Source organism: Tasmannia lanceolata, unplaced genomic scaffold (assembly GCF_043159265.1).
Source record: "Tasmannia lanceolata isolate RefF3 unplaced genomic scaffold, GAP_Taslan_0.1 ptg000015l, whole genome shotgun sequence".
NCBI classification, from domain to species: Eukaryota; Viridiplantae; Streptophyta; class Magnoliopsida; order Canellales; family Winteraceae; genus Tasmannia; species Tasmannia lanceolata.
This window is the reverse complement of record NW_027518692.1, coordinates 8817100-8841543: the sequence shown is the minus strand read 5'-3', so window position 1 is coordinate 8841543 and position 24444 is coordinate 8817100. Positions and strand designations below refer to the sequence as shown.

The following is a 24444-nucleotide window of genomic DNA, read 5'->3' as shown; positions in this document are numbered from 1 at the left end:
ATTAAGTAAAAAGCCATAAAAGAAGGGGTGTAAATGTAAGAGACTTTTGGGGAGGGAACCAGCGTGATGAGGAGTTGTGTTTCTTCCCATAAATGTCTATTTATTCTCGCATCCGGTCCCTACTTGCACACAACAATTTCTACATACTTTTCTTTGCAATCCACGACAAAATAGAGAGAGGAAGTCGGTCCCCACCACCGTCTGTTGTGGAGTGGGGAGAAATACCAGAATGGAATCCTTCCAGTGATAGCAAAACGATATTCGGCTTTCGGTATGTTTCCTTTACTGTTTCAATTTCAATCCATATGGTTAATTGTGATTTTCTCAAAGTTGGACCGCCAAAGATCCGTTGCCCGTATTCCTTTTATGATGAACACTTACATCCAATACCTTGGCGCCAGTGGCGGAGCCAGGATATATGCATAAGGGGGGCAAGCTTATACAGGCTTAGACATAAGGGGGACAGGCCTTCAAATTTTAAAGGGGGCTGGCCCAATTGAGTTGGGCCAAGGATTTGGCTCAACTCAACAGGGGCAACTGCCCCCCTTAAGCTACATGTAGCTCCGCCCCTGCTTGGCGAATCCTTGTTGCTAGGATTAGAAGCAGCAACATTGATTTTCCTTCAAAAAAAACATAATAATGAAAACAGAAAAGAAAAGAAAATACTACATAAATTTATAATAAAACTAATTATACTTACCATAACACACCACAAAAGATTAAAATGTAAATGTAGAAGAGGAACATTAACAGATTACAGATACAATAAGAAAGCAGCTATTTATAATAGAAAACCTTGGATCTATGAAACTCCTCCAATAGAAAAAAAAAAGACTATATGATTGGGCGCCAAATGAGCTCCTTGATTTGATTTTTAGCCACTGTCTAATCACTTAGTACATTGATAATTTACGAGAAAATTCCCATCAAATAGTTATAATGCCGTGCTCAACCGCTGTATTTGCAGCTGTATGACCCTCAAAGCACGCGTCTAAGCTTCTCTTGTGCAATCCAAAACCCTTCACCTCCGATCTTTTCATTATCCTCAGTCTCTTGCATGACGCTAAGAACATCCTGCATTCATTATTAATTAAGAGATTATTAGTCAAAAATAGATCCTCTTAGTGGGAGAAGTATTCACACATAAGCACACACATACACACGCACACATGCTCATATGTACACGGCCATAGATAGGTCATGCCCTAAAAAATGGGGGCATAGGAAGATCCTAACCCTTTGATGTGGTGCCCCTATATTTGGAAGGCATGGTATAGAAAAACTCCATAAATTGTTGGGGCACGACCTATCTATGGTGGAGACCAAAAACTTGATAGGTTTCACCATCCATTCATGTGGGCCCTGCTTTATTTTGGGCTGCATTTGCGTTCATCATATAAAAAACTCATATAATTTTATGTAAGGGAATGCTATTTCTACTGCATTTTTACCCCATAAGATAATCTTAGGCCCTGATGTTATAGATTTTGTGAATTGATTTTGAGTCAATAACTGATTGTTGGACTCAAAATTAAAAGCAGTTTTGAGCCCAAAATTAAATGCAATTTTGTGGCCAATAATCGGTTTTTGGACTCAAATTCCAAAACGAACAGGACCTTAATATATGATGGCAATTATTGAGAGACTTACTCCCAAGGTACATCTCCAAGAAGCATCCAGTCCCCGTCCTTGTCTTCATATATTGGAACATATTCCGAGTTGTTGGACTCCTTTCCGGCCAAGGTCCCTGAAAAAAGCAAAGTAAAACTATTTTCAACACTTAAATTTAACGAATTCAAAAGGGTAATCATATCACCACAACTGTATTTTGATGATCGCACTCCTCACATTATTAAAAAGTACGGTATAGCCCGCACCATAGGATGATCCAAACAGTCAATTAGATGGGCCACAGCCGAAATAGGTTGTGCCCCAAAAATCATCTCCATAGGTTGATCCTAACCCTCCGAGATCTACCCTCTATAGATCGGAGGGTTAGGATCAACTTATGGAAATGAGTTTTGGGGCACAACATATTTAGGCCGTGGCCCATCTAATGGACGGTTTGGAACATCCTATGGTGCGGGCCATAGGATGTTGAGAGGAGTGCGATCATCAAAATAATGTAGTGGTGATATCATTTCCCATTCAAAATTGAAGAAAGTAAATAGATAAATATACTGTATAACCTAACAGTTCCCCCCCCCCCCCCGGCCCCCCCCATGCCACATGGCATGAGAGGGTAGTTTTGTCATTTTTCTTGGAAAAAAAAGCCAAAAAGGGAAAGATAGTTAGGCTATTTGTTTGGTTCCACTATGGGTCCCCCCAACTCGGCTACCATATCATTATTCTCCAATTATATGGTCATTTTTGTGAAGCCTACCGATATCCCATTACCATGTTTTAATAAAGAGACAAACTCACCTTGTTTTTTATTATTTAACCAGCTGTCAAAAGTTATGACAATTCCCAAAAAGCTCTCACCAGCCAATTAAGAAAGGAAAAGACAAGTTGAGTTAGCCTCACTATCAAAACATGGCACTAACCTTTTGAATCAATGTTGTAAAAGACTAAAATAGGGTTGCAAGTTCGCAAGGATAGTTTGGTCATAAAAGGCAGTTTTTAGCGAATTTATGTTGTCACGGCGAAAAGATATCTTGCTAAGAGTGGCAATATCATTTTCAAAGGGCTAAATAGGAATGCGGCTATCTATAAGGCTCTGTTCACTTGTTTTCTCGGGAAAGGAAAAGAAAATGTTTCCCGGGAATCTGACGTGTCTTTAGGAAAAGAAATCCAAGGATTCTGTGCAGGAAAAGCTTTCCTTGGACTATTCACTTGTGCAGGAAAAGGTTTCCAGGGAAACTGTTTGCCCTTCTTTTTGCACTAATTTTCCCGGGAAACGGAATTCGAGTGTTTTTGGTCGGAAATGAAATCCCTAAGGCTCTGTTCACTTGCGTTCCCGGGAAAGCAAATCCCTAGAAAACAGCCTTGTTTTTCCTTGACAAGATAGAATTCTGGTGTTTACTTGCTTTCCTGAGAAAGTAACAAGCCTATGTAGAAAATGTCAAATAATGACATGGAAATTGTCAAAAGTGATGTGGAAATGTCTCTTTTATCACAAGTATGGGAAACCAAATCCCACTATTTTGGTCGGATTTGCTTTCCCAGGAAAACTAGTGAAAAAAGGTGGGCAAGCAATTTCTCGGGAAACCTTTTCCTGCACAGTTCCTGTGCACGTGAATAGGCGCGGGAAAGCTTTTCCTACACAGTTTCCCTGGATTTCTTTTCCTAATGCCACGTCAGAATCCCGGGAAACCTGTTTTCCCGCGAAAGGAAAAGGAAAGGTTTCCCGGGATTCTGACATGGCATTAGGAAAAGAAATCCAGGAAAACTGTGTAGGAAAAGCTTTCCCGCGCCTGTTCACGTGCGCATGAAGTGTGCAGGAAAAGGTTTCCCGAGAAACTGCTTGCCCACCTTTTTTCACTAGTTTTCCTGGGAAAGCAAATCCGACCAAAATAGTGGGATTTGGTTTCCCACACTTGTGAGAAAAGAGACATTTCCACATCATTTTTGGCAATTTCCATGTCATTATTTGACATTTTCCACCTAGGCTTGTTACTTTCTCAGGAAAGCAAGTGAACGCCAGGATTTAGTCTTGTCAAGGAAAAAAGATGTTGTTTTCCAGGGATTTGCTTTCCCGGGAGCGCAAGTGAACAAAGCCTAAAGGGGAGGGGGGTGGGATGGGCTTTTCCATGTCATTTTTTGATTTTGTGACTTATTATAGAAATTCCACATGTGTAATTCTATTTTTCCGGGAAAGCAAGTGAACACCAGAATTTTCTCTTGTCAAGGAAAAAAAGGCTGTTTTCTAGGGATTTGCTTTCCCAGTAACGCAAGTGAACAGAGCGTAAATTGATTATGTAAAAGCATGCTCAGTTTTCAAGTATGGAACAAACGAGATTTTATTTGGTGTAAGGGCTTACGACAATACGGTAGGGGTACCGCCCTTGATATTTGATCCAAGGGCAGCTCACTTTTTTAAGAGTTGCTGTTGGATCGGATATCAAGGATGGTACTTCCACCGTACAAAGGCCTTATTGTTGTAAGCCCTTACACTATATAATTTCTTAGAACAAACAACTAAAAAAGCAATATGGAAATGGTGAAAGGAAAATATTTTCCTAAGAAATATTTTTCTAAGAAAAATAATTTCTAATTTCCTTACAATTTAAAAACAAATACAGACTGAAAATAAAACCTACACGACTGCACGGTCTATCAGAAAAAAAAAATCAGGAATTTCGCAAGTGTATAATATTGTATGATCAAAATAGTACCTAAATGAAAAAACAAAAACAAAGAAATATGCAATTTTATGAAATTTTCAAAACATCCACGAAAGAAATCTCTAAAGCAGCCTCATTTTTTAAAAATCCCATCAAAAGGAAAAGGCTATAGATATTGGCACTACCATGTTTTAACAATTGCACAAACTCAGCTTGTCATTTCTGTTTTAATTCGGTACTGGGAAATTTTTGGGAACTGTAATAACCTTTGACATCATTTTAAATAGTAAAAGACAATATGAGTTAATGCAACTATCAAAACATGGCAGTGCCAATATCAGTAACTAAGAAAAAACTAAAAAACTAAGGAAATTACAGAAAACTTACCTATTCCGAAACATCCGAAAAGCTTCTGGAACACAAGCGAAAGATCCGAATAAGCTTTGTAACTATTCAAGTCAATTTTCCGAAGAAAGGGTGCTCCATCCATGCTAACCTTCACATAAAATTTTGGTATTTCCACCCCATCTTTTTTCTTCTGCCGATACGTGCAAACCGGGGGCCACCCGATAATCCGATTTTTCGGCCGACCGTTACCATCGCTCGTGCTATTTTCGTCCTCAATATAATCCGAAAACGCCCTTTTTTTCCCGTTCTTTTCTACCGGAAAATTACAATCGCCACCCGGAAGGCCCAATCTCAGTTCTGTAATTTCAAGCCCAAGAACTTCATTTGCCATTTCTGAAATTGGGTTTTGATTTTTTTTTTAAGTTTTTTGTTTTGGGATTTTTGATTGATGGGTGGTTTTGAATTTGAGAATCCAACGGCTAGGTTTTATAGTACGTGGTTGGGAAGGGGACAAAGAGGGAACATAGACAGTTCATAGGGCGGTTAGATGTCGGTCCTATGAGAAGCAATTTGAGGTGGATTTGGGACAGATCCAACGGTTGATTTAGATTGTTGATTTTTGGGGTTTTTGATCTGGATCGTTAGATGGGGATGGCAGGGACTGATCATGTGAGTTGCCTGCTTATTGGTCATAATTTAATCATGAAAGAGAATCACTATGGAGAAAATTACTTTTTAATATCAAAGGTGAAAGCCAATTTTTGGGTGCCATAGATGGAATGTATGTAAAATCATGGCCGTTGATCTTGTAGATCATCACAAGATGACACACATGATCCTTGGTCTTATCCCGAATGAACATCATAAAGGACTACAAAATTCAACGGTTTAGATTTTCATAGTAGAATTCCTAAGGGAGATGATTTTTTCACCCCATCTGCAGTACGCATTCGCCCCTTTTAACCTGACTTGACGTCAAAATGCGTTAAAATTGCCCCGTGTTCACATTATAAGGGGGCGAATGCGTACTGGAGAGGGGTGAAAATATCATCTCCCAATCCTAAATGAGGTTTGATGGATCAAGGTTCTAGATCATCCGATCAAGATGCTATCAACGCAATTTGGTCAGTCCATGGTTGCCGATCAGATCAACGGATCGCATACACCCAGGGGCGGAGCTACATGTAGCATAAGGGGGCAGTTGCCCTGTTGAGTTGGGCCAAATCCTTAATAGACTCAACTCAGTTGGGCGCAGCCCCCTTTAAAATTTGAAGGCCTGCCCCCCCCCCCCCCCCCCCCCCCCCCCCACGCCATGTAGAAGCCTGTTTAAGCTTGCCCCCCTTATCATTGAATCCTAGCTCCCCCAATGCATACACCAGTCAAAGTGGAACCCAAACTTTCTTTTTAACATTTTCCCATCGTGAAAAGATCTTGCCAAAAATCATAAAATTTACTCACGTGACTTTTTTTGATAAATTATATTCCTTAAGACAAAAAAATGGACTTGATCTAGACAGTCGGATGATGATCGAACGGCAGTGAAGAGATATGCATGTGGTCCGACATATCTTGTCAATTGCTAAAAAAATTCAAAGTAGGCAATGACATGTGGAGCCCACAATCCGTTACCTCCAATTAAGACTGAAACAGTGAAGAAATCGTCCCGTGTATCCATTTTGAAAACCGATTGTTAGTCCAAAACTAGGGCTGCAACTCGAGCCGGGTTTTACCCGACCTGACCCGAAAATAGCCTAGGTTGGGTTCAAGTTTCATGGGTTTCGGGTCGAGCCGGGTTGAGCATCCAAAAGCCCGCATGAATCTCGGGTCGAAGGGGCCCGACCCGACCCGAGTTACATAAGTTATAGTATGTATTTTTTTTCTATTGTTAGTTAAAAGTGAAAAGTGAAAATCCACGCACCCACTGTTATAGTATGTGGGTGTAATTTCTGCTTCTATGAGTTGAGTTGATTCAAGTCTTTGATTCAGTATTGTTTGATTGTAATTACAACATTGTTTGATTACAACATTGTTTGATTCAAGTGTAATTACATCATTGTTTGATTCAAGTGTAATGTGAGTGTAATTTCTGCTTCTGCGAGTTGAGTTGCCTTGCCAAACAAGAGTTTTCCTTAAAAAATTACGTCAACATGAAAAAACCCGACCCGACCCGAGATTTATCATGGGTAGGGCCGGGTTTGGTAATCGTGGGTTTTCCGGAAAAAAAACCCGACCCGAGATATTTCTCGGGTAGAGTTGGGTTCTCCAAAACCCGACCCGGCCGACCCGAGTTGCAGCCCTATCCAAAACTGATTATTTTACTCATTAATTAAGTTTAATTTTGAATCAAATATAATCATTTTTTTAATTCACAGTCGACTCAAAATCCAAAACAAGCAGGACCTAAACTTTTGGTAAACATTGGATCATTACATGTTTGCAATCAAGCGACCCTGATTTTTAGGGATAGTAGTATGACATATCGAATGAGTGTTACCAAACCTAACGTTAATAAAGTGTAAATTAAGTAGAAAATAATGATGTTGATAATGAAGGATTTGCTGGGCAATTCCATGGGAAGCCATTTCACGGCTCGCTTTTGCAACAGAGAACAGCCACTCTCAGATGAATCAAGTTAATAAGACAAAATATACTAAAATGTGAGCATGTGTTAGCTGTTCTCTCCGGCAAAAGTAAGGCGGGAAATGGCTTTCCTCGAAATTGCCTAGCAAATTCCAAATAATAATAATAATTAAATGCTAGTTTAAACTTTTGCAAATACTAAAAAGAAAATCATTTTTACCCTCTTTCCTAAAAGACGCTTAGCATGATCAAATCTGTTGATCCAAATGGCAACCATAATGACAGCTGGATGGTGTTGATCTCTCAGACATGCCCCTTATGCCTCCTTGTAGGACCCAAAGTTTAGTTTTTGCCTAGTACTATTGATCTTAAGCGTCATTTTCTTCTTAGTTGTACGTTCTCAGTTGAACAACCGATGATCTTGGCAATTGTATTAAAGTTAATTAATAGCTTTTCTTATTGTTAAACCTATGCTACCTGATTTATTGGCTCTTTAGGGTTCTTCAACTAGTTTGCTTTGCTCCAGCTCCATCATTGATGGTACTCAAAAAATACCATTCAACTCCTTCTCAAATCCCTACATATTGATGGAAATAAGTGAGTCAAAATTCAAAATTAAGCATGGAAGGACTTAGCTCACATGCTGGTTTAGTAATTTGCTAGTGTTGGGAATCGAATTACCTGGAATTCTGAATTTAGTTATGCCATCAAGGAAAATAGGCAAACTATCATGAACTTAAGGTCAGCTTGGTTGCCATACTTCGTAGCGCAGTGGTGAATTAAAACCATATTTTTTTATGGGTTTGTTTTCTTGGGTTTTGCTAGTGTTTTCTTACATGACACGAGGGCAAACAAGGGAGATAGCAACTCAAAATCCCTTCTCTATTTCATCTTATTTCCCTTGACTTCCCAAGATATGGAAGCCGAGGCACAACCATCCCGTACCAGACACCGAACTTTATAATATCATTAAGGCGTCACTCGTTAGCTCCAAAGATACGTCTCCGGTATACACTGATGTGGCCTGGCCACGCGGTAGTGACAACATTAATGCTTCAAATCACTAACCTGGAAAGTAGACAATGTGGCCCTTTCTCTCTGTCATCTCAAGTCTAGTAGAAGTATAATTTAAGTTTTGACTACAAAAACACGTCTTTTTCTATTGCTGAGTCTAATAACAATATCATTCAAACACGGAAAAAGGTGTGAAAAAAAATCAAATGTTCCCTTTCAACCGAGCATATGTTCCTTGTCACTTGGACCAAATATCAAACACATGATGCAAACCCATTTATTTTGAGTACAACCATGCCCATTGCGTGACCCCTTGTCTCCCATCCCTTACCTGATGATGCCCTACATTTGGTAAACCCTTGCTTTTGTGGCCCACCCGGCTTTGGCATGTGGAATTAAGGGGACTCATGGCCTCAAATTGATATGCCCACCTTGGTCCCACCTAATCATTACCAATATGGAAAGAAAAGAAGGGAGAAAGAGAAAGAGGAAAAGCAAAAATTTTCAAGCCAAATTCCTCTATTTTTTAGAAATTTGACTTTAAAATTATAAGGAGACATTAATGCCACAACACCAGAAATGCAATAATCACCTTTGAAACTTGTCTAGCAGTTGTCGTCGATTTTGATGCTAAATTGGCAAGCAAAAACCATAAAGTTACCAAAAAGTGTATTTTTTTCTTGTGAAATACTTGAGGATGCCAGGCATGTGGCAACCAAAAGAAACAAAAAAATCCTAGGAAAAAGCTTTATGCAAGAAACATTTTCCTTGCTATCCAAACAGGGTGGAATTATCATTTTCAAAGAAAAAGTGCTGCCTCTACATTAACTGCACAAAGAAAAAAACATGGTAGACCATAATTTCAGATGGGACTTCCAAGGTCCTCAAAAACGATTGTTGAATTAGTATCGAGATCCTGTCTGGGTGGAATTCATCATGAAACGTGGAGTCATATGGTCCATAGATCTACAAAAGAAATTGGACACCCACATGCCGACACGTAGGATGAAAGCAGGCATATACACGTGAACGCCACGTGAGTACACGTGTATTAGTAGAAATTCAATGATCGGAGACAAGACTTGGAAGCCTTGAATGGTTGAAGTACATGGAAAAGCATAGTCAAAGTTGTAGAGCACAGATATCTAATTCAACTAGGGGTGCAACTCGGTCGGGTTGGATCAAGGTTGAGGGCCTTGGGACAACCCTAACCCAACCCAAGATAGCATTCCCTCAACCCTAACCCAACCCAACCCAACCTGAGCGTCTGGCTTAGGATTGTCAACCCTAACCCAATCCACGTCTAAATCTCTCAACCCTCACCCAACCCATCTACCCCAAATCGGGTCGAGTTGAGTCGGGTTGGTTCGGGTTCACTTTGGGCCAAATAGAAAAATACAATAACACAAAGAAAATCAATATAAAATTAGAGGACAGAGGTCAGGTTTGGGTCGGGTTGCCAAGGCCCCAACCCTAACCCAACCCGAAATTAAATCGGGTTGGGAAAAGCAAAACCTAACCCAACCCAACCCGAGGAAATGCCAACCCAACTCGACCCAAAATCGAGTTGAACTCGTCGGGTTCGGGTTGAGCCCGATCCAAGTTGCTTTGGATATGGTGAAACGAAAATTATGGAAAGTAATGTTTTCCATGGAAAATAAAATTCCAAGGTCAAGTAGCTTTGTAGTTCTACTAGAAACAGGTCAAATTGAATGAAATGACAAAAATATAGGGGTGCCAAAAATTGAATGAAACCTGTCAAGCTCAACCCGTGCCCTACAGGTTCAACCCGATTTTGGTTGGGGTTGGGTTGGCATTTCCTCTGGTTGGAGGGTTAGGGTTGGGTAAAACCAACGGTTGGACTAGGGTTGAGACCTTGGGAAACACGACCTGGACCCAGCACAACCCAATTTGGAAAAAAACAGGTTAGAAGGGTTAGCTTAGGGTTAAGAGATTTAAAGGCAGGTTGGGTTAGTGTTGGGCTCAAGTTGGATAGATTAGGGTTGAGGGAATGCTATCTCGGGTTGAGCCAGGCTTGACCTCAACTGTTCCAACCCACCCGAGTTGCACCCCTAAAAAAATTATACATGCTATAGGGTTAAATTTTGGGGAAGTCTAAACTGACGGGCGCCCTTCCAAAAATCAGATGAAAGGGGCCCGCATTGGCTACTCATTACCAAAGAGCATTTATCAATATCCATGGATCTCTCGTGAATGAGAGCGACGCCAGTTGTAAGCTCTCTGTCTGGCTAATATGGCACCCGGATGAGACCCTGGCAACAGAAAGGTTGCCCTCTGGCAACTAGACCTGGCAAAAGCGACCCGTGCCTGCGGGTCAATCCGACCCACCCGCAAATTTGTGGGCACGGGTCTAAGTTTTAGTGACCCGTCAAAAACTAACCCGCGGGTAACCCAACCCGCAAAAACACGGGTCGGGTCAGGTCAACCCACGGGCACCCGCATTTTTACACTAATTTTTAATTTTTCTGAGAATGTTATCATCACTACTGTGGAACTCCTCACTTTATAAAAAGTACCGTATGGCTGCACCATAGGATTATCCAAACCGTCCATTAGATGGGCCATAGCCTAAATAGGTCATGCCCCAAAATTATTTCCATTGGTTGATTCTAACCCTCCGATCTATAGAGGGTTAGGATCAACCCTCTAACATTCAAATTGGAGGGTTAGGATCATCCTATGGAAATGATTTTTGGAGCATAACCTATTTAGGCTATGGCCCATCTAATGGACGGTTTGGATCATCCTATGGTGTGGGCCATACCATACATTTAATAAAGTGAGAGTGCGCTCATAAGAAACAGTAGTGTTGATAACATTTCCATCTGTTTTTTATTTTTATAAGAATTTGCTACCAAGCTTCTCCTATCGCAATTTCTCGGCGCCGACAAAGATAACATGGCGAATGTTGCTAGCAAACGAAAAAACGAAAAAAAGTAATCATTACACCAAAAAATAAAAAAGCTAAAGTTTATAAAGTTTTAAATGAAAAATTACTAAAAATGGTTATAAAATTGTAAAATTACGAAAAAATACCAATAAATATAAAATAAATATAAAAGGTTATGACAATTACCGGAAACGGGAAAAACAGATGCGGTCAAATCAGAATAATTATTACAATCCAATATTTGCGGCATATTTACGGTTGACCCGCGGGTTGACCCGGCCCACCCGTGGACCCGCACCCGCATCACCCGCGGGTTGACCCGGCCCGACCCACCCGTTTGCCAGGTCTACTGGCAACTGGAAAACCAATGGAAAATCTAATCAAATCTTAGATCGGTTATCGGAGATGGACGGACCAAATTTCCCCTCCCGTACTTCTCCGGCACCATTTTTGCCGGACAGAGCTCCTTGCCAGAATTTGTCACATCTGGTGACAAGTAGTGGCGATAATTATTGTTGCCATTTGTATGAAAATTTGACCCATGTACAAGGGTATTTTCATCATTTTATTGTCATCATTTTTGCAAAAACTGGATGCCGTCCTTTACAAAGAAAATGAATTGATACATCAGAGCCCTTTTCTTCCATAGGCCACCCCCTCTGGTGTATTTATGACCATGGTTTGAAATTTCGGTTTTGGCATATATTTCGGACCTAGCCGAAACCAAAATTTCTGCCGAATGAAATTTCAGGCGAAATTTGGTAAAGTGGCACGAAATGTCGGTTTTTTAGGCTGAAATTACCGAAATTTCAGCTGAAATTTTGTAAAGCAATACAAAATTAATATTTCTTTTGAAATTTTGACCGAAGTTCATTACGTTTTGGGCATTTCGGATTCGGCCATTTCAGTCAGTCTCCACCGAAATCGAAGATTTCAGATTTCAGTCGAAATTTAAAACCATGTTTATGACTACTCTTTTACAAAAGGGGGTGGCCCTGCAAAGAAATGGGGCCACTATATCATTTCTCAAAAAGAAGCCACAAGTATGAAAGGGACGATAGCAATAAGCACATCTTTACATCCATCTAAATTCTACAATAAAACTTCAGTCCCTTTCGGAAAATGAATCATTTTCTTCTCACAATACCCGCCCCCTCGCCCACATCAAGAAACAGCCACTAAATTGGGAAAAATGAAAAAACAGCATAGCTAATTACACTGGCTTCCAATAAAAAGAAATTGAAACATAAATAGAAATAGAAACAAAAAAAAAGGATGAAATAACAAATAGAAAACACTATGACAGCACAAGCAGGATTTCTATGGGTTAATGTGAGAGGAGCCTAATGTGTTCATAGAGCAGGCTATAAGATGCTTACTCCAGAGCAGGAAAACCCAATACCTTGTCTATATGCTCTCTGCTGGAATCTGACCCATGGTTCTGAAGTTGTTGGTACGTTTGGGCCTCCACTCTGTTCTTCCCCTCACAATTTCAGCCCCACCCTCGAGCCTAAGCAAGTGTGCGCACTCAACTCCAGATTCTGGGGGGTTGGAAATGGAGGTCAGGGACTGCAGCACGCTGTCCCTCCCGCACTCTCGCCTGTACTCCAGAGTCATGCCAGCAAGCTCATGACTCTCCAAGATAGATACTGGGGCGCTCTGCAAAACCAGTCTCTACTCAATAAATGCCATGAATATTTAAGAAATAAATGAGAATCCATGAAATTTTGATTGTAAAAAGGGTTTTGCTAATTCGTTAAGCATCATTTAATTGCTCTTGGGAACATGAATTTACACATGTTTTGATAAAATAAAATCTCAAAAACATGTGTAAATTCATGTTCCCAATAGCAATTAAATGATGATTACCAACTTGTTAGCAAAACCCTTGTAAAAAAAGTCACAAGCACCCCAATCAGTTCGAATTCTGATATAATGAAATAACAGAAAATGAGTGTCTAATGACAGACAAACTACACAGTATGGCAGGTAAGAAATTCAGGGGAAAGAGGATACATTACTCCATGGTAGACTGAGAACAATTTCCACATTAATGGGAATGTAGAAAAAGGAAATTCCAAAAAATGGTTCTCAAATGTGAATTCAACATGCTTGATGAGAGCTTTCAAAGAATTGGAGCATATCAAAGATTCAAATGGGTGTAAATCATATAAAAAATTCCTGCATACTGATCAAGGATTGAAACAGTGTCTGAGCAGACTCTTTTGAGCTACAACCTGCCATACAAATCTTCCTAACTTATTTTATGTCCCTCTTCAAGATACTGGAGACGGTTGCCAAGTAGATAGGAAAGCTCCACAAGGGCTTTCTTTGAGAGCATAAGGAAGAAGATAAGAGAATGAAGCATTCGGTGAAATGGGACATTGCTAGCCGGCCTAGAGTGGATGGGGGTCTTGGGATTGGTAACATTGTCTTGAGGAATAACCATCTCCACAACATATGGTTTTGGAGTTCGGTGGAGAAGCGCACTGCCCTTTGGGGAAGAATCAGTATAGGAAAATCTGGGGATAGGTGACGTCGGAAGAGAGCTAAGTAGAGACTCCAAAGGATGGAAATTGATGTCAGGGTCAAAGCTGAGTTATTTACATTCATTTGATTTAGAGTAGGGAGGCAGAGAGGATAAGGAGTTGGAAGGACTTGTAGTTGGGTCAAGAGCATTTAATGTCATGCTCATTCAACCCTCTATAGGCTAATGTGAGAGGTGGAGTCATGTTGTTGTTTGTTAGACAGAGAGGGTGTTCGTCATTTCACCGCAGTTTCAAAGATGAGGAGATAGAGTCATAAGTTAATTTGGTCAGTCATTTAGAAGAGGTGTTTGCCATCAGTACAGATAGAAGGATTTGGGCTCCGGATCCTAGGGGAGTGTTTTCAGCTCATCTTTTAAGTGAATGCGGATGTGCAGTTTTCCTGCCCCACCCCGATACAAAGTTTTTTGTCTGGCGGTGACTCAGCAGAAGATAAACATGTTAGCTGTCTTAAATAGGTTGTGTGTTGTGTAGGGTGGCCAAAGAGTCTTGCGAGATGGCTAGGAAGTTGTGGGTTCAGATCCTTTGGGTATTTCTCTTCTTCCTTCTTGGTTTTGTTAGAAGGAAACTGTTGCCATCTTTCTTTCTTTTTGCGTAGGTAAGCTGGGATTGTACCCCCCAACCTCTAGGTAAAAGAACAAATCCTGGTAAAGTATCCATTGGCTTATGATCCCTTTTTTGCCGGCTTATGATCCCTTTTATTCGAATAAAAAAATCCCATTGTCATTGCTTGGGTCTTATGGAACAAAAGAAAACGAAGGATGTTCAGTATAAAGAGAGATTGCTTGCATGGATTGTTGGAGAGATCAAAGCCTCATCTTCTCAAGGGCTGCTCCAGAAAGGAATTTAGCAATAGCTTTATGTGTCATTCATAGAAAATGGGAGGTGATCATTTTCGATAGATATAGGAAGAAGAGCAGCTAAGTGGAACCATCCGCTTCCTAATGCCCTTAACCGCAAACTTCAATGGCACTTCCCTGGTCCAACCCGGGCAGGTCTCGAAGGTATCAGGGTGTGGTTAAAAATCATTTGGGGGATTCGTGCTTTCCTTCTTCGGTGCAGTCGGGCAAACGGACTAAAATGAAGAGTGTGCTCTATTGACTATTCTAAGGTCTTCATTACCAGACTTGCTGGGAACCAAGATTCCTCCAATGTTATATCTTGGTTAAGAAATAAATAGCCTGGTTCATGGTGAGCTTTTCAAATAAGTAAGGTATGGGGCCTTCACAGCCATTTCATAATAAGTTTGTATGAGTTTTTCAAATAAGTAAGGTATGAGTTTTTCAAATAAGTTTGTAATCCATTTCATAGTTTATACCTTTGTTCACAGAACTAAGATAAAACAGAAACAGAAATAGAAACCTATTTTTTTATTGTATTTTAGAGATGGTAAAGAATAGAAAACATGTCTGTATTTTAGAGATTTTAAAGAATAGAAAACATGTTTCCGGCAGGAACATGTGTATCCAAATACTCGAACTGTTGAACATAGGCAGACACAATAATATTGAAAAGAAGAAAAGAACGCAAGTTAGTGGCAAGTTTTTGTGAAAACTACCTCAAGAATCCAGCCTCAAACTGTTGAACATAGGCAGACACAATAATATTGAAAAGAAGAAAAGAACGCAAGTTAGTGGCAAGTTTTTGTGAAAACTACCTCAAGAATCCAGCCAATGTATTTGACATTGTTAACATGCTGATTGACATCCAAATCACTCCATCGGGGCTGCAGTTTTGAAAAGGAAGGATAAGTGATTGCTCTAGAGACAAAATAATGTGGATGGGAATAGTAAAAGTAGAAGATGAATGCCAATAATGAACTTTTGATTGCCAGACTCACAGTTAAACCTCTTCGGACATAATCAGCAGTGCTATCATCAAGCTTTGGTAGTTTCCTGCTATCCTCATCCAGAATAGCAGCATACTCAATAAAATAAGGCTCTATTTCCCCTCTCACTTCTTCCGGAATTTTTGATAATTTTCTCGTCCGTTTATTCATCATCACCCAAACACTGCATGTTGACATCAAAACCAATAACATTACGATCAGAACTCCAATCAGCAAATAAGAAAACTGTGATTGATTTCAAAACCAGATCATAGAACTGACAACAGAGGCATGGAAAAATTGCACAACTCTGATAAAATTCTAACAGGCAATAACTATATAAATGGATTGATTACTAAACGTTAGTACTGTTATTAAGTTTGTCGCCATCAATTTCCAACCTGGTAGCTCGTGTGAGGGTTTGGCCTGTCTTACAGTCACGGACAAGCCAATCCCTGCGCATCCCATTCTTTCCAGACGGACCAACCCAAGTGTCTACTTCAACAACATCGCCCCTGAAAGATAATAAACAAGATCCATCAATAAAAGCCAACAAAAAAATAACTCAATACAAGTTTAAAGAAGGCATCAGCCACAGTAGTATAGACTCCCCCTAAGGATAGTTTCCACAAATATAAGTAAACAGATTCCACAACACACATAAAAGTTTACAGTAAGGACAGAAATGAGGATGCATTTGCAGTACTTCCTCCTGGCCCCGCCACATACACAATTAAGCAAGGGTCATATAGCATCTAGCCAACACAATATCAAAATATCTTAAACAAAACAATATCACTGACATGAAATCTGGATGAAAGATGCAGATCAAAAGATTGTATTTTGATGTCATTACATACCTATATACCTTAAGGATATTCCTATTGAGAAAGGGAATGCAAAATGACACTAGATAACTGGTTTCATGGTAATAAAGAAAAATGGGGAATCAACTCAACAAAGCCTTCGTCCCAAACTAGTTGGGGTCGGCTAAATGTATTCTTTAGAAAAAATTCATGAAGAAAGTGAAAGGAATCTACCCGGCTGTAATCCTGGCTCTAGTTGGGTTTATCTATGTGGATCATTTTCTTTCATTCTATCCTATCCAAGGTCATGTCCTCTGTTATGTTCCTAGCTATCAAGTCTTTCCTCACTGTTTCTACCGAAGTTGTTTTCGGTCTGCCCTACGTCTTTTTACTCCATCAATTTGGCACGCGTTGCCTCTTCTCACCGGAGCATCCAAAGGCCTACGTTGGATATGTCCAAACCATCTTAAGCGGTGCGCTCTCATCTTCTCCTCAATTGGTGCCACCTCCACCTATTTACGAATGTCTTCATTTTTAATTAGATTTATTTTTTTGTTTGAATGGGAAATATTATTGATAGAAAGGGACCGAGAAGGTCAATACATACAGATAGGCGAAAAAGACAGAATACAAAATATAAGTCACGGAGGCAAAAAAATCAAACTGCTCCAATCTCGCCCTGGAAACCCCATTCCGGGCTAGTTTATCCGCTATGCCGTTAGCAGACCTCTTTACATGGTAGGCTTTTATAGTAGCTTCTCCAACCCGATCTTGTATTTCATCAAAATAGGCCGCAAACCTCCACGGTATTGAATGTAAGCCATCAATCCATCTTATCACGTTCATTGAGTCTCCTTCTATTTACACCCTTTCCAAATCTACATTCTCAAGTAGCTTGATACAATGGTGAATGGCCCTGACTTCCGCCTCATTAGCATCCGCTATCTTGATAGGGCCCAAATAGGCCCAAACGGGGAAGCAGATTTGTTAGCCAACTATGGCATTTCCTGCACAAGTTTGACAGTTTGGCATGAGATCTCATACTGCAACCTTTTTTAATCATTGCTGTGGTTTCCTTTGCTTTCTTCTTTCCTACCTCCCTCATTGGCCAGCCTTCTCTCTGCACCTCAGTGCAGCCGCCATCCCTTCTTTTCCACTCCAGCAGTTTTCGAATAACCAGCTTTTTGCAGTTTTTGGTTGTGACTTCCCTTCCTTCTCCCTTATTCTCGACTAACAACCAGCCATTATAGCTGCTGTTCCACCTCTGTTTGCTTGCTAATTTCTCATTCTGTTGCTGTCTTTGCTACTCCCTGCTGATTTCTGCGCAGTTTCAACATTTTTGCATCCTTTGTCTTCATCACCGGTGGTTGATAACTTGATACAGCCCATGGACGGACCGTGGCTGCTGTTAATGCTCCAGCTCTACTTGAGATCTACTTCTCCGCAGGGTTTGAGGCCATAGCCTACATGATCAAGTGAGATCTGACCTTGCCTTTATCACCCATCGGCCTATATATATATATATATATATATATATATATATATATATATATATATATATAGAGAGAGAGAGAGAGAGAGAGAGAGAGAGAGAGAGTAGTGTTTCTGAGCTAGAGCTCAGGTAAGCTTATCTGAGCTCGAGCTCAGAAACAGGTGTGGGCCCACATTGTTGGGGGATCCAAAGCATTCATTTGGAAGGCCCTTCCATGGATAGGGTGTGTATCAAAAATCAGCCCTATAGGATCATCCTAACCCTGCCATTTGTGGAGGGGAAAATGGGCAGAAACATGGACGCACAGTGTTTGTCCATTTTCCCCTCCAACTTTGATTGGGTTAGGATGGTCCTATAGGGCTGATTTTTGGCACACACCCTATCCATGGAAGGGCCTTCCAAATGAATGCTTTGGATCCCCCTAAAAATGTCCCCCCCCCCCTTATGGTTTGTGAGCCATGCACAGATAGGTTATATGTGCAACTGCAAGTACTTTATTCTCTCTCTCTCTCTCTCTCTCTCTCTCTCTCTCTATATATATATATATATATATATATATATATATATATATATATATATAGGGAAAAGGTTTCTTACACACACACACACACTTCCATTTGCAGCCACATTTCTTGATCTGATCCTTTTCTACCAATATCTTACACTTTTGGGCCCTCACTTTGTTTATTTTTTATCTTTTTTCACTTTGTGGGCAGACTAGTAATCATTCAAAAAAAATTTGTGGACTAGACTAGTACATTAATGTTTCATCTTAGTTACAAATCTGATTTCTTTGGCATGACTGCGTGATTGCAAACTATGTTTCGACTGAATTTAGTTTGTTAGTGAATAAACTCTAAATCTTTAAATCTTTGCAAACCCCAGTTGCTAGTTGATTAATTTTTTTTGTTTAAAAATGTTCATGGAATGAATGTGCTACTTTAATCGAAAGTCTAGTCCAGTGTTTAAAAACGCGGATGTGGAGCCAAACAAGGCCGAAGAAAATCCTAGTCGACTTGGCACGATGCAGGCAAGTACTCGGTTGACGTGGTCATAATTCATGAGTCAAAGGAATTTCTATTGACTGTAGGGCAAAACCCAGAATGCGGATTCGTCACAAAGCAAATCGCGGCCAAGGTAAAAAGGAATCGACTCGAGGGAGTCGACGCAGATGCGGGGGAGTTTTAAAACTATGGTCTAGTCACTCTATGCTCCAAGAGTTTTCTAAAAGAACTCACACACACTAGGATTTGCACCAATCTGGTATCAAAGCTAAATTTGCATCAATGTGGTATAAGAGCCAGGTTCACATCAAGGTTGAATCCCCCTTTTGGTCTTCTTAAGCTTAATTTTAATGAAACTAGCCTTGGTAATCCAGTGCCGACGTGATTGGGAGGCTTACTTCATACGTCGTACGACAACACAAAGAAAGCATATAATGGTCCTTAAGTTGTAGCTGATGAGATGGATGAGGAGGTACAAACTCTCTTGACTGGGATTCACTTTGTCAAGACAGGAGACTTAGAACAACGTATGGTAGGAGATCCATTAAACGTGATCAAGTGGATGACCTGAAGGTCGGTATACCCTTGGAGGTTCACCAAAGCTATAGAAAAAATCTTGGACCGGAACAAAGGTCACTTCGTCTCTTTCCAACATGTTAAGAGATCAGCCAACTCGAAGCCTGATAGTTTGGCTCATCTTGGAGTGAGTAGTTTAGGGCTAGAGCTTTCGGATGCTTTACCCTCATAATTTCTGGTCTCTTTTGTTTGGCTTGTAGCAGACCATCTCGGTCCTTTTCTCTTTTTATAATTAAATTGCTGCCATTAAAAAAAAAAAAAACTGTTGCAGTAATCTGAGAGACATTTGTCGTAGACAGAAAACCTCCATCACAGCCAACATCATTTTAGCCGCAACAATTGGAAGGTGTTGCTTAACTAAAAAAAACAATTGAAAGGTGTCCTTGCAGTTACAACTATTGGAGGTTGAGCCCGAGAGAGAGAGAGAGAGAGAGAGAGAGAGTCTTGCAACAAATACAATTGCTAGGGGAGATAAAGAGGCATAGGGTTTGAGAAACTCTCATTTAGAAAATTTACAACTTCACAACTTAACTTTCTATAACACTTTAAACGGTATACAAATTAACTTCATATGCAACTTTACAATTGAACTTTATTTACAAATGATGAGTTTAGTTATAAGTAACAAATTTATATTTTCTCCATTTTATACTATGATTTGTGGACACGGACACGGAATGTCCGACACGGCGAACTACCAAAATTTAGAAACGAGGAAAAATCGAAAGTACATATAATCATGATTTGTGGACACGGATTCATGTGCCGAGTTTCGACAAGGATATGAGGTATCTAACATGGCAAACCCTAAAAATCTAAAAATCGCGTCACACTCAAACACATACATACATATATAAAGTTATTGTCACTTCTGCAGTATAGTTAGAAGTGTCTAAAGGAGTGTCGACAAGTGTGGGCACAGGTGTCTTGTCGGACACGACACGACACGTGTGTCGGCAATAAATTCAAAGTGTCGGCCAAATCATAGATTTTATATATTTAATAATTTTCTGTTTTCCTTCTTTTTTGAAACAAAAACGTCAAAACCCAAAAGAAATAAAATCTCCAACGAAATACCCTTGCTGAAAAAATCCAAGGAACAAGAATTGTGACTACGTTCGCAATAGAAAATATGTAACATTTTTATTAACAAAAAATAATTATATCAAATGCCAAAAAGAACATTTTGCACGAATCATTGGCAACAAAAAACCCTGAGTAACAAAAATTAAGACAAAAGGTAGGCTATATATGCAATTTAAAAATATTACAACCCCATGACTAGCAGTCTACCACACATACAATATGATGATTCAAACATAAATAATCTCACAAATCAGCCTAATGGAACCAAGGTTGTCAAAAGTGAGGTGAAACAGAATGGCACTTGCTCAGCAAGTGGTGGGGTGTGACTGTTTAAACGTTGCGGTGGTGAGGTGTAAGCCAATAAAAGATAAAGTTATAACTAAAAATCTAGAAAATATAAATAAAACTGAAAATCACATGTAAGAAACAAAACAGCCTATCAAACTTATATTTCATTGAAACTCGGTATTAGTGATTATCTAAGTTGCCTTTTCAATTGCAAAACTATGATAGTATGATATGTTGCTAATGTACTATTACAAGAGAAGAGTTAACCACTTACAAGTTACAATCAATTAAAATTCAAAAGAAAAAGGAAATCATCCAGAAGCAGCCCAAAATATCATCATCAGTCTAAATCAAAGACGTGCATGGGCATCAAAATGCCCGGGCTCTTAAAGAGCAAGTAGCTGTATGGGTGAACCTGGGGATTTGGACTAAAACATTCAGCTGGTAGCTTCTACCACAGGACAAAATGGACGGAAATGATGAATATTAAGATTTAATACACTAGCTTAATTTCATGAAATTGTCAGAAAGGAAGGGAGTGTTTAGAGAAGAACCTTACCAAGAAGGGTAGCATTCTACAAGAACCTGCATCCGGGTGACAACCCAGATCAGATTTCTCCTACTCATCTCTGGTGTTGCACCAAAACCATCACCCAGGAGTCCCGCACTCCTCACATGGTTAAGGGCCGTCTCCTGCCCATGCTTAAGAGTGTTAGGGAGGAGCATACTTAAAAACACAAGACAGATGTGAACATATCTATATGAAGAAAAACGTACAGATTACCAGTATTTTTTATTTTTTTTTGGAATGGTATGCATGCACAAATTACTACTTAATAACAGAAGCAAGGAAAATATTGGGTTGTTTTTATTGGCGCTTCAAGAAAATGTTGTGCACCCTTAACAAGGTAAATACTTTTTCTTTTTTCACACGGTCTCTGCTTTATTAATTAAAAGGACTTATAAAGACAAAGAGGATGATTTCTACCTGTAAATGGTTCATTAATGTTTCTATAGACGCCGCCCGATCAGCACCTATCTCGTACGACCTAATCCCAAAGTTCTGCCGGAAAATGAATCCATCATGAACGATCCTCCCCAGACCAAACGGGTCACCAAGCATGTCAGGTCTCCGTGGCTTCCAATCGAGGTTTGTCCACTGCTTCTCAGCTGCCAAAAAAATTGTTGTAATGGCAGCAAGTAGCATGCTCCAGTCTGGCAATTGATTGATAAACGTCCTTGGAGGAGGCGAAGGGGAAGTATCCTCATCCTTGGTAGGCCCTGTTTGTGTTGTCAGACTCACCTTGGTCCCATTGATCTTGGGAGCAACATGGGCGTTGGCCTTAACCTGCAACCCCCCTGATGGAGCAGTTTTAGGCTTGATACCCAAATGGGCATTGTCCCATTGATGTCTCCCTGCTTTTCCCGACGATGAGGAAGAAGCAGAAGTGACTGGGAAGAAGGCGGAGGCAGCAGCAGTCGCAACCATGATGAGAGAAGAAGAGAATAGCCGTCGGATCAGACAATGCAAATTACAGATCAGAGCACCGTGGGCAAGCGAATCACCTCTATGACAACTGAAATTTGAAGGAACGGGGTGGTCAAACTTTTGCCAAAATGCATCACACTCTCGGATTTCAATATTTAAAAAATGCAGGAACCGGTTAAGATTCTTTCTGGAGTTTCTACCTTGCCTTGTAAATTAGTGGTATGACTAGTCAATAGGGAGGGGTACAAGTACTATAACTATATAAGTAGTCAATCGGGAGGAGACAAACAATTGATATACCTAGGGTCTCTTTGGTTGCCACATGCCAGGTATTCTCAAGGGTGTCCCAAGTAGAAAAAAATGTTTTTTTGGTATTTTTATGGTGTTTCGTAGCCAATTTAGCATCACAATCCCTAGAGAGTAGAGACTACTAGACAAGATTCAAAGCTAATTATTGCTTGTCTGGTGACGTGGCATCGATGTTCCCTACTTATACCTTCCATGCCATCCTCCTCAAAAAAAGAAGAATTTGTCAAGTATAATTTTGCTTTTTCTCCCTTTCTCTCATTTCCCTCTCTCTCTCTCTTCTCTTTCTATGTATTGGTAATGACACGCCCTCCCATTACTCTTACGAGATTGGCAACCAAACGCTACTTATCACTATTGAACCAGGTAAATCCTAGGTAGATCAAACATTACAAATTTTTGTCTCCTCCCTATTGACCACTTATACCACTAATCTACAAGGTAACTATCTGCATCCAAACAGAATTTACCTCGTAGAATAGTGATACGTAGTGTTTGGCTACCAATGGCTGATTCCAATTCGGGAAACAAGTATTAAATCTGGCTCCTCCTTTTTGCTAATGCTCGTTCTTTTCTTTTCTTTTCTTTTGGCGTGATTATTTCAAAGAGAGTGAGAGAATGAGAATTAAAAAGTGCACACATAATTCTAATAAATTCTTAAAAGCGAGTTTCCAATCAAACTAAAAAAAGACAAATAAGAATGAAAAAACTAACAAAGATTTCCAAATAAAAAGGAGAAAAATCACCAACTTCTCGAAACAGATCTCAAAAACCTAAAATGAAAAAAAAATGACAAAATTCAAAGCAAGTCTATTAAAATCCAATTGATCTCCGAAACAATCAGATCTAAAAGAAACCATCCTAATACCGATTTTCTCACCACAAAAACCCCATTCAAGACAAAAAAAAAAAAAAAAAACTAATAAAAATGGAAAAAAAAAATCATCCAGATCGAAAAAAAATAAGAAAATAAAAATGCAGAGGAAGAGAGTCTAAGTACCTGTTCTAGCCAAAAAAATAATCAAAAAAACGCAGCTCGACTAGCTAAACAGAAGATTCGCCATGGCTAGGGTTTGGTTTCCTATTTTTTTGTTTTTTTTCTCTTTCTCTTTTCAGATTTTCTCTGTTCCTCTCTCTAATTATCTTTTTTCTAGGGTTTTCTCTCTCGGTCTCTCTCTCTGCAGAAAAACCTTTCAACCCTAGAAAAATAATGTGCGGTTTTTTGGGCGGTGAGAAGGGGATTTACCTGTCGCACCTTTATATACTCACCACCTGGCCTCCCGCCTCTCTGTTCAAGTTCCCCCACGTACAACGAGCAAACTTCAGTGACCAAAATACCCTTATCCTTTTTTAAAACTGTCTCAAAAAACTTATTCCAGAGAGATCTAATTATGGAAAGGGATATGATATTTTCACTCCCCCTGCATTACCCATGCGCTCCCCTTATAACTTGATTTGACGTGAAAAATCACATTATAAGGGGTGCGCAAAATGCAGGCGTGGTGAACCCTAAGGAAAAGTTATACGATGGTGGCCCTACATATTTTTCAAAAGGTACTGTACGGCTCACTCCATAGGATGATCCAAATCGTCCATTTGTTAGGCCACAAAGTAAATGGAATATGCACCAAAAAATAATTACCTTTGGATGATCATAACCCTTCGATCTATATAGGGACGGCACGTTATGGAAACATCAATTGATCGGAGGGTTTGGCTTATCTAATCGAAGTGATTTTTGGGCACAACCTAAATAAGTTGTGGCCCAACAAATGGACGGTTTGGATTATCCTATGGAGTTGGCCGTACTGTACTTTTTGAAAAAATGGCCCCCCATCATATAATCTCTTATTTGGAACTCATGGTGTCTAAGAATATGTCTGA

At 39.8% G+C, this 24444-nt stretch overlaps 2 protein-coding genes across 3 annotated transcripts; both read right to left on the bottom strand.

Annotated features, from left to right (window-relative positions):
- Positions 1–656: 656 nt before the first annotated feature.
- LOC143893091 (auxin-induced protein AUX22-like) lies at positions 657–5097 on the bottom strand. The gene is made up of 3 exons (XM_077398045.1): positions 4674–5097; positions 1651–1747; positions 657–1074 (listed from the first exon to the last, which is right to left on the bottom strand). Exons 1-3 carry the CDS (start codon positions 5023–5025, stop codon positions 927–929), a joined length of 597 nt encoding a protein of 198 aa, XP_077254160.1. The 5' UTR covers positions 5026–5097; the 3' UTR covers positions 657–926.
- A 7086-nt stretch (positions 5098–12183) lies between these two features.
- Positions 12184–23810, bottom strand: LOC143846695 (palmitoyl-acyl carrier protein thioesterase, chloroplastic-like). Of its 2 annotated transcripts, XM_077355202.1 has the most exons (8): positions 23561–23810; positions 23031–23144; positions 21754–22342; positions 21325–21458; positions 15915–16028; positions 15526–15697; positions 15343–15411; positions 12184–12798 (listed from the first exon to the last, which is right to left on the bottom strand). In XM_077355202.1, exons 3-8 carry the CDS (start codon positions 22252–22254, stop codon positions 12547–12549), a joined length of 1242 nt encoding a protein of 413 aa, XP_077211317.1. In that variant the 5' UTR covers positions 22255–22342; positions 23031–23144; positions 23561–23810; the 3' UTR covers positions 12184–12546. The 2 variants fall into 2 exon arrangements, with proteins under 2 accessions (XP_077211317.1, XP_077211316.1); XM_077355201.1 differs by lacking the exon at positions 23031–23144.
- Between the last annotated feature and the right edge of the window lie 634 nt (positions 23811–24444).

Bases quoted from the DNA above. Each gene is read 5' to 3' on its own strand.
- LOC143893091 (XM_077398045.1), bottom strand. From the start codon at position 5,025: ATGGCAAATGAAGTTCTTGGGCTTGAAATTACAGAACTGAGATTGGGC. The intron at 1,748-4,673 runs GTAAGTTTTCTG...TGCTTTTTTCAG, and splicing joins TTTCGGATGTTTCGGAATAG to GGACCTTGGCCGGAAAGGAG. The intron at 1,075-1,650 runs GTAAGTCTCTCA...TAATGAATGCAG, and splicing joins CTTGGAGATGTACCTTGGGA to GATGTTCTTAGCGTCATGCA.
- LOC143846695 (XM_077355202.1), bottom strand. From the start codon at position 22,254: ATGGTTGCGACTGCTGCTGCCTCCGCCTTCTTCCCAGTCACTTCTGCT. The intron at 21,459-21,753 runs GTAGAAATCATC...AAGCATGGGCAG, and splicing joins CATTAATGAACCATTTACAG to GAGACGGCCCTTAACCATGT. The intron at 15,698-15,914 runs GTTGGAAATTGA...GTCAACATGCAG, and splicing joins ACCCTCACACGAGCTACCAG to TGTTTGGGTGATGATGAATA.